At 30.4% G+C, this 10,262-nt stretch overlaps 1 protein-coding gene across 1 annotated transcript; it reads right to left on the bottom strand.

Moving 5' to 3' along the window:
• Positions 1 to 784: 784 nt before the first annotated feature.
• Positions 785 to 1,141, bottom strand: LOC106345030. Its single transcript, XM_013784305.1, has one exon. It carries the CDS (start codon positions 1,139 to 1,141, stop codon positions 785 to 787), a length of 357 nt encoding a protein of 118 aa, XP_013639759.1.
• Between the last annotated feature and the right edge of the window lie 9,121 nt (positions 1,142 to 10,262).

The following is a 10,262-nucleotide window of genomic DNA, read 5'->3' as shown; positions in this document are numbered from 1 at the left end:
GGTTTATCTTACATTCCATGACTCTAAATCTTAATAAAGTGGAGATGAATATATCTTTTAACTCATTTTGGTTTAGTCCAATAATAACAAACCCATTTTTCTTAATATTTCTGCCCTCAGGTGTGATGCATTATTGATCCTCTGGACATATGTATATGGGGTGTAAGAACCCTTGTCTACATATAGTTTATATAATAAATCTGTCAATTCAATTTTGGTATAGTCTTTTGGGTAATAATTTATTTCTTTAGGGTGATACGCTTTCTTAAGGTGTGGAAAAGTAGCATCATTTTATGTCTCCAAATTCCAGTGAATGTAAGTCGTCTCTGTCGAGATTATAAAAGGGAACCAGAACATTTTGCTTGATCGAGGAAGATTCAGTTCTGAAAGTATTTGTATGCATACATGCGTATATTATATTGTATGGTACCAAATGCAATCGTGTGTAAAAATAATTCTAAAAACTGATGACGTAAAGTATTAATACTGTATAATTCATACTTTTATGTGTTCACAGTTCAATTTGCATTATATCAGTTTTTATGTTACTTCTGGAGAAGGAAATGGTCAAATGTAGTACTATCTTTTTATACACCATCTTTTTAAATGCTTACTTTGTTTCTCAACAAAGCAAAGTATCTGTTGATGAGAAAAGGAAGACCTGTTTTGACATGTTATATACTGTTTGTGAGTTGTGAACTTGTAACATAAAGATCAATTATATTGTGGAGTTGCCTCCTTAAGTTTTTTTTTTTTTTTTTTTTAACAAAGAAGCAAAACTAAACTAAGTAGATTCCTGAGCCGATAACCATCTCGGAGGAACGGAGTCAACATATACCATAGCAGAAGGCTGAGTCCTAGCACATCGTGCTAGCTTATCCGCCATTATGTTTTGTGCCCTTGGAATATGCTGAATAGTGAAAGTGGGGAAGTATTCCTTACATCGTAGAAACTCCCCCATGTGAGTAGTGAACGCCGACCATTCTGTTGGAGTAGACACCATCTTCACCAACTGTGAGCAGTCTGTTGCAAACACCACCTCTGAGATATGTAGGTTCTTCATGCACTCCATCGCCCATATCAAAGCTTCACATTCTGCATGTAAACGTGATAGACTCCTGCGAATAGACATTGCACCCATCATAGTATCAGTGGATCTTTCGTCTCTGTAAAACCATCCTTGCCATATAAAAGGATCTTGTTCCTTCCATGCACCATCAATATAACATCGGTTATACCCTCTTTAGTCTGGGCCTCATCCTCCTTAAGTAATACCCAACTTGTAGCTCAAGTTCAATATTTGGTCCATAATGGTGAATTTTGCTTACAATAATAATCTATTAACTCTTAACCATTAACCAGTTCGATATAGTTTATTGTTTTCTAATAAAGAGCAAATAATTTTATATTGAACCACAACCCAACAGTTAATATATTCTCTTTTGGTAACTCATTTGTACACCCATTTAACGTCAAAAATACTCAAAAGCCTTCCAACAATTTTCTTATCCCACAATAACTTAAGGAAATATCCAAATGATAACGTCAAAATACTCAAAAGCCTTCCAACAATTTTCTTATCCCACAATAACTTAAGGAAATATCCAAATGACGTTGCTTAAATAATCAAACTAGAATCAATATAGGCTGCTGTTATCTTTTCCACACTGAAGTGACTTGAAAGTATTTAAGTTTAACGTCTACTGGTCCTAATAATAACCAATTCGAAATCGACTGTAACTTGGACAAGCAGTGGCGGAGGCAGCTTATTAGGGAGGGGGCCAATTAACCCACATAAAATTTGAAAAATATACTTTTAAGTTTTACCTTTTTTCTTAAAATGACCCCAATCAAATAACATTCTTGACCCCTATCACATTTTAATTCAAATGCAATCCACTAATATTTATGTAGTTTTCTGTAAAATAAATATTTTGACCCCTATGATTAATTATTCTGCTTCCGTCAATGTGCACAAGTCATGATAATTGAGAGCGTAATCAATTCTTTTGAAAGAACAACCAATTACATAGATCGCTTCTTGTTTCACGTCCTAGAATCAAACCAGCAAGAAAAGAGATGGGCACATTGGAACAATGCCGGCTACACTACTATGGGTCATAGAACAAATTATTTTTACCCTCTAAGATTTATTATATTCAAATAATGTTTGAAATATTTTAAAAATTTAATCAGTAATATTTTGTGATATAAATAAAACTATACATATATCAAATATTTTTGGATCCTTCTCAATTTTATTTATTATATTTATGATTTTTACATAAAAAATACAGATTTATAAAAATATTAGACTCCTTAAATATTAACATACGGAAAGATACGGGTTTGGACCCGGAACGGTCGCATCGCTTGTCCCCCTACTCAGCCATTGGAAGACTGTTATAAGCAACTTCATGCGAGCTCTTAGGGACTCCTGCATCAGGCTTTATTCCTAGACGCCAGAAGATAGATAATCTTACGTCACTTGGACGTTAAATATTTCAACCTGATGCAAATTACAAACCAGACCCGGAGATGGATATATATAGATATATATATGAATATTGCCTCAACTATAAGCCTACAATGTAATGAAACGCCTATCTTTCATCTAAATTCAGCCGTCAGTTTCAATAACTGACAAAAATGACTGTGCGGGTGTCATCAGACTAAGAAGAACGAATGAATCAAGATGGAAATGATGAAGAATGACACCGATGTGAGAGATCATGTAGCCGCATTCCACAAAAATGTAATGTAATCTTATAATTAATGCTCCTATCCTTTTACAATAATTTTAATCTTTGGAACCACCATGTCTACCACGATCCAAAAGTGACTCCGGTTCACTAGTAGTTTCGATTTTGTCCTTATAGAATATCAATTATTACTGGAACATTTACAGCCGGTATATGTGACATAGTCACTCTATTTATTCGAGTAAATAATATGTTTAGCAACTACTTTACTAAGCTTTATAAATAAATTCTCTTTTTTACTTTTATTTCATTCTTTTCAGTCCGATCATTGATTTCAATTTATTTATTTTCTCTCTCTTTTGTTGGAAAACTGACTCATTCAATTTCAGTCTATAAATCGAGCTTTAATTATATCCTTTCTGAATGGCTCTAGATTCTTAAATATCAATGGAGATTTATATCCAACAATATTTCTCAATCTCATTTGAAAATACATCTTAAATCTCTCTAGTGGAGCAACCATAATGCATTTTTGCATATCCAAATTTCAGAGGATAAATATTTGGTTTCTGATCCAAAACCAAATATTGGGAGAAATATTTACTTGTTGGCTTAATTCGAATTAATTTGATGCATTATCTGTTTGAACATAATTACAAGATGTTAACACTCATCCCAGTGGATATTCAATAATCATTAAATATTTAAGACATGAATTCACCATGATTAGAAAGATCCATAGTGGGTGATCAGTCCACCAACATCTCCTTGTATCCGTGCCAATAGATTTTAAATATATATTGGCCGGTGAAATCCGTATAATCAACTTATCTCATGACTCATGAGCAAGCAACTATGGAGAATATTTGAAAGAATGCTTTGGTTCTTCATTGAATTTCACGCAAATCATTCATTATCTTTTCGTATTATTCTTGAACTGAGAAGGTATAACTGGTAAAGCCAAACATTAAAATATTTTGTAAGGTTATGATTTATTAATGATTTTATTTCAATAGCTCATTAGTTGTTTTCAGTATTATGTCTGCCGGACAATATTACTTGTAGAAAAATGTATTCTTCCATATATATGCATCAATAATATTTTCTTTAGAAAAAAAATTCACTTTTTAAATTAACATTCAATAGTTGAAATTTACAAACTTTATGTATTATAATCTTTAGATGCTAAAACTCACATTTCTAATGACTATTTTCTTTAGATTGTTGTGGACCTTTTACAACCAAAGCTTAAACTTAATCTTAAGATATTTTCATGATTATTATATTAAGCCAAGAACAACTTATAATTTTAACATTATCAGATGTAGTAATTATTTATTAGCATGTGTCAATATAAAGTATGGTAAAAAAATACTTATCTCAAAATGGAGAAGTGTAGTAGAGTTCCGTGATCTGATATGAAGATGATGTTGATCTTTATGTACCGTGATCCTCCTTTTGTTTCTCAGCTGGTTGGAACTCAAGCAAAAGTTCATCTTTATATGAAGATTACATATAATTCTGCACTATCTAAATTTTGTTCATGAAAATATAGCTAATAATTCCGTTTCAAAAAAAAAGAGGCTAATACGTTAGTAAACATAAATATTTAATACCAAAATAAAATTAATATTTAAAAATAAAATTTCAATTGTTACATTCTTTTAATCAAAAAGATTTCAATGTACAGAATTATGTAATAAATTAGTTTATATGAACTGCAATTAATATAATATATATTAATTATGAATCAAAATTATTTACTAAACCAGCTTAAACAAACTAGTAAAGAAAAATCAAGCTTTCAGTTAACCATGCATGAGGTTTACCAATCCAACTATACACATGGCCGGTCATGGGATAAAACCCATAAAGCTAGAGCTTTAAGCGCCCTAGATAATAAATATTTTAACGGCGCCTAAATGAATAAATTTCATTCTAGTCTGGTGGTTGTTAACTTATTCAGCTATCTTTCGAGTACAAGGTTCAAGATCTAAATAACATTTTTTTCTTAGGGTTAAAACAACTAAAGATTTATTCATTCATTGATACGGAAGATATGGTCATATGGTCACATTCTCCAAAAACCCTAAATTTTATACTTATATATTTATATCTCTATAATATGTTATTAGATAGATAATTTAATCAAACAAAACTTTATTTCAATTTTTTAAAAATTATTAAAAATTAAATATTTTTTTTTTGTTTTATTAAAAGATGATTTATCTTAATTATCAATGTTTATTTCTACTTTTCGGTTTGCTAGAATCTATGTGAATAAAAGATATTATAAGAACTAATTTGAATTGTCAATTTTTCTTGTTTTATTGTTGTTGATTTTTGTTTAAATAGCTTGTTGTTGTACGTCGTTTTTTAATATTTCTTTTTTGTTTTTGTAAGTTTTTTGTTAGCCAATCAGGAAAGTTAGAAAACTTATACTATCGTAAGGTTTTAATATTTTGTGAATTTCAATTAAGACCGGGCGAAAAATCTGATCCGAAGAACCGAACCGAGTCAAATCCGAAAATGTAGTATCGAAATCAAACCGAAATTGATGTTTGTAATATTTTTTCAAACAACTTAAAATTTAATAATATTTGGTACTATTTTGCGATATATTTAAAATATAATAAATTTAGTTCTAGATACATAGAAACATTTTCCTGGTCTGCTTTAGGATACATAGAAGCGGAGACCGGGACTGACTATACATATTCATATACTAGAGATATAATATATAAGAGGGATTTTTTACAAAAAATGAGTCAAAACTCAAAGTCAAACACAAAAATTACCCATGATTTTTTTGGAACTTTCATTTTCCCTATTCACCCCAAAAGTTCGGATTATTGTTTAGAAAATGGTTGTTTTACTCAATCATCCTCATCTTTATATTTTATTTACAACATTGTCATTGTCAGCAATACACCAACCACCATGAACAAACAATTTCAAGCTCTAAATGCGCCTAAAATCAACATCTACATCTTCATATTCTTATTTCTTACTCATCCCAAAATCCCAACTTCTTATTTCAAAATTTATAAGCTTACCAGAGTTACTACAGTTCATGATACTTGGTCAAGAACGAGTGAGTAACTTTCATTAAAAATGATGTGTGCTTGGAGAAGCTAAACATGAACCTCATTTGATCTAACAATGATTTTTGAATTTCTTTTTTCCAGATTTGTTCTCTAGAAGACTTACACGGAAGTGTAAGTCTTCTACAACGAGAAGACTTATACGAAAGTCTTCTTGTCAATGCAGATGTTAGTTTTGCAATTGATTTTATATTTGTTTTTTACAGAAAACTTCCATGGAAGTCTTCAAATTTTTTTTGTTAACAAAACAAATCCCTAAAATACCAGAGAAGATTTACACGTAAGTATTCTCGGATAAGAAGGTTAGTTTTGCAATTGAACAAATTATGTCAGAAATTTGACTCTTTCTAGAAGACTTACGGGGAAGTCTTTTGAACTGTCAGTGTAAGTCATCTCAGGTTACTTTTGTAATTGAAAAATAAAATTTAAATATTTAATTTTATTTAGAATACTTCCATGTAAGTATTTCGAGAAAAGATTTACACGGAAGTATTCCAGAGTTTTATTCCGAGATTCTGGTCAAACCTTTGGTCAACACAGAAGTCTTATGTGTAAGTCTTATGCTGCAAAACTTACATGGAAGTATTCTAGTTAAAATTAAATATTAAAGTTTTATTTTTCAATTGCAAAAATTAACCTGATCTTCTAGCAAAAATAAAATATTATGTTTTATTTTTCTGGTGGAAGACTTCCGTGTAAGACTTCTAGAAAAAATCAAATTTCTGACACAATTCGGTTAATTGCCAAACTAACTTTTTTATCCTAGAAGACTTACAGAGAAGTCTTCTCTGGTATTTTAGAAAAAAAATTCAAAAACAAAAATAAGCAAATATTTACAAAGGAAAACTTCCAAAGAAGTCTGTTGTAGAGTAGGCTTTCCTAGAAGTCTTTCTTTGTATATTTTCAATTGCAAAAATGACCTTAATGGAAGACTTCCTCGATTTCTTCTAGAAGACTTATGTGGAACTCCTCTACGTCAATATTTAATAAACTTTCATTTTCCCTTAAACTTTAATGACTTTTAACATTTTTCTTTTTTAATTCATGTATATTAGTCACTATTGGGCATACTGAATAAAATTGATAACTTATTTGGTGATAATTATGAGGTTACCAACATTCATGTTTATTAATTTTTCTAGCTAAAAAGCAAAGACGTCCATGAAAGTCTTCTATGTTAGTTTTTGTGAACTTGTAAAGTAAATTTAAGATATGTTTTTTAACTTTCAAAAGTGTTAAGTAACTTCAAGAATGTCAAGTCATATGGTTTAATGTGTTTTCTTAGATAATAAGATATACTTTTTAACTTTCTTGAAATTTGAAATTTCAATTTTCACTTAAAACTTGAGTTTTCCGCTTTAATTTTAATTTTCCGCTTTAAATTTAAGTTTTCCGAGACTTCGAGTGAAACTATTATAAGTTTGAACTTATGTAATGTTTGATCTTTTGTGAATTTGACTAAGTTTTCTTAAGAAGTCTTCTGGGATGTAATGTTTGAACTTATGTAATGTTTGATCTTTTTGAAAAATGAACATATTTACCAAAAAAAATTATTAATATCTCTTCAAATTTACAAAAGAATTCACAACTAAAAGAGTACACCTACAAATCACCAAACATACCATGAACAAAACTATTATAGATCATTCTTCCACAAAGACAAGCTTGGACTCCACTTATCATGAGAGAAGACTCTGTCAGAAGACTTCCAGGAATTTTTCCAGCTTATTATATGTTAAAAACCAGCAAATCTAAAAATGTTCAAATAGCTTTAAAACATAGAAAATGAGTGGAAAATGAGATAGATCTACCTTTAAAGAACGGACAAAAATACATATCCAAAAAATTTAGATCTACCTTTAAAGGAGTAGAAGATGAGAACCATGTAATAAAAAATATGTAAAAAGGATGAATTATTGAGAAACACATTGAGACAAAAAATGATAAATTGATATAAAGTTTGGTGTTTTCAAGTTCTAAGAGATTTGAGAGAGGTTGGAGAGTTTTAGGTTGGAAAAAAAGTAAGAGAATAAAGCACCCAGAGGTTATCGAGTGAAAAACAAATCATACATAGAAACTTATCAAAACACTTAGATCCGTTATGAATAAGTAGACATGAGAGAAGACTTCGTCAGAAGACTTCCATGGAAGTCTTCTAAAGCTTGGCTTAGATATGAAAAATCTGCATATTCAAAAACATTCAAATGAATTTAAACATCTTCAAAATAAGGTAAGAGCTTTAAGCAACAAAAAGAGTTAAAAATGTAAGAGTTTTAGGCAACAAAAGGTTATAAAATAAAGAAAAATCAGATGTGAAGACTTACCAAAATACTCAGATCTGTTATGAAAGAGGAGACAAAGGAGAAAACTCCGCCAGTAAACTTCCAGGAAGTCTTCTAGTGCATTAAATGTTAGAAGACTTCAGTCTCCCAAATGTGTCTCAGATCTGAAAAACATGCATATCTAAAACATTCAAATGGCTTTAAAACATTGAAAAGCTTCAAAATTAAGTAAGAAATTAAAACAACAAAGAAGTTACCCAGTGAAAAAAAAAATATGATTTACATATCTACCTTTAATGTATGGGTGTTTTTCAAAACCAACCCACAATTTCTAGTCAAACCCAAAACCAACCTCTTTTTTTTTTGTCATTACTATTCATCAATAAAATTTTCATACTATCTATATGTTTTTGAATTATTAACAAAATTGCCATTTTTATTTAATTTTTTTTATTAATTTCGAAATTAACAAAAAACCAAATACACTCTAACCATTTCTTCTTATTTACAAAAATGCCGTCATCATCAATTTTTTCAACCACCATGAACCACCATTTTGAGATCTAAAGCTCAAGAATTCAATTTTCAACAACTTTTTTTTTCTCATTCTAACTCAAAAAACTTCATTTCCTCTCATCTCCTCTACATTTCCATCTAAAAAACTCTCATAACTTTCATTTTCATAATCACAAACTTCATATTTTCGAGTTTCTTCATTAGTGAATAGTCAAAGATGTTTCTTTTTGCTCATATTTGGAGTTTGGAGGGTTGAAAAGGTTGGAAACGAGCTTTACACAGGAAAAAAGTAACTATTTACATGGTTTTTGTTCTTTTTCAGATCTGTGTCACGACGGTAGACCGTTTTGTATGTCTACGCCTCCGTGGAGACTTACGATGCAGTCTATTTGTCAACGCACGGGTTAGTTTTGCAATTGACTAATCAAATTTTTTTTCTAACGCAGACTTCCCCATTAGTCTTCGTCTTTACCTTTGACAACAAAAATAAAACTTTCGGTAGACTTACTAAGACGTCTACCTAAAAGAGGTTAGTTTTTCATTTGACCGAACTTTTGACTTTTCAAAATAGACTTCAACGGAAGTCTACAAAATGTAGACTGCCAACAAAGTCTATAAAAGGTCAGTTCTGCATTTGACCAAAACTTTGACTTCGTTGAATAGGTTAGTTTTGTGTTTGACCAAAAAGTTTAAAAAGCAATCAAAAATTTATTAAATTGTAGACTTCATATGCAGTCTTCTTATCTTAGAAAAAAATGTAGACTGCATATAAAGTTTACTTTTTTTTTATTTTGGTCAAATGCAAAACCAACACGTCGGATTTGAGAGTTGACTTCACAAGAAGTCTACACACCCGCAGACGGGAAGTCAAACTTGGTCAATTGCAAAACTAACCTCTTTCAAAAAAATTCAAACATGTAAAAAAAATATGTAGACTGCATATGAAGTCTGGTTCTGAAAGTCAAATCTTGGATGAATTCTGGTCAATTGCAAAAACTAACCTTTTTAAATTGTAGACTGAAATGAAAGTCTACATGTACAAAATCACAGCCTTTTTTCAACTATAGAAAGCAACCCGTAAAATGATCAATTGCAAAAACCAACCCAAAGAATAGACCTATTTGACAGTCTACGTCTGTAAATTGAAACGAACATCTAGATCTTCAGAGACTGAATATTAAGTCTGCATAGAAAAATCTATAAAAATGTGAATTTGTGTATTATTCATTAAGTTTTTTTTAGTTTTTTTGTTTGTTTGACAGTGTGTGTTAGTTAATCCTAATGGGTTTGAGTGATTTTGAAAAGAAAATGTTTTATAATTATGAAAGTGTAATTCATTTGATTTGGCAATATTGTTAGCTAATAATTGTAGACATATTTGTAAGTCTTCGTTTATAGTTTTATGAAACATGAAATATTTCTTTGCTGATTATGTAAACGTGTATTTTTTTTGCAGGAAATGGCTCAGATACCTGTTGTATACGGAGAATGGGTGGTGAAAGGCTCTTTGCGGGAGTTTGTGGTCAATAATCGGAAATGAGGGAGAATGTTTCTTATGTCGGGTGGTTTTACACATGGTGAACTTCTTGAAATGGCACTAGAAGATTATGGTCTGGACAAGAAAATCGAGAAGGTGGTGCTAACATATTCCTTACCAG

Source organism: Brassica oleracea, chromosome C5 (genome assembly GCF_000695525.1).
Source record: "Brassica oleracea var. oleracea cultivar TO1000 chromosome C5, BOL, whole genome shotgun sequence".
In the NCBI taxonomy this organism is placed as follows: Eukaryota; Viridiplantae; Streptophyta; class Magnoliopsida; order Brassicales; family Brassicaceae; genus Brassica; species Brassica oleracea.
This window is presented reverse-complemented; position numbering and strand designations above follow the sequence as displayed.

What these genes read in the sequence shown, in the direction of transcription:
- LOC106345030 (XM_013784305.1), bottom strand. Translation starts at nt 1,141, where the DNA reads ATGGGTGCAATGTCTATTCGCAGGAGTCTATCACGTTTACATGCAGAA.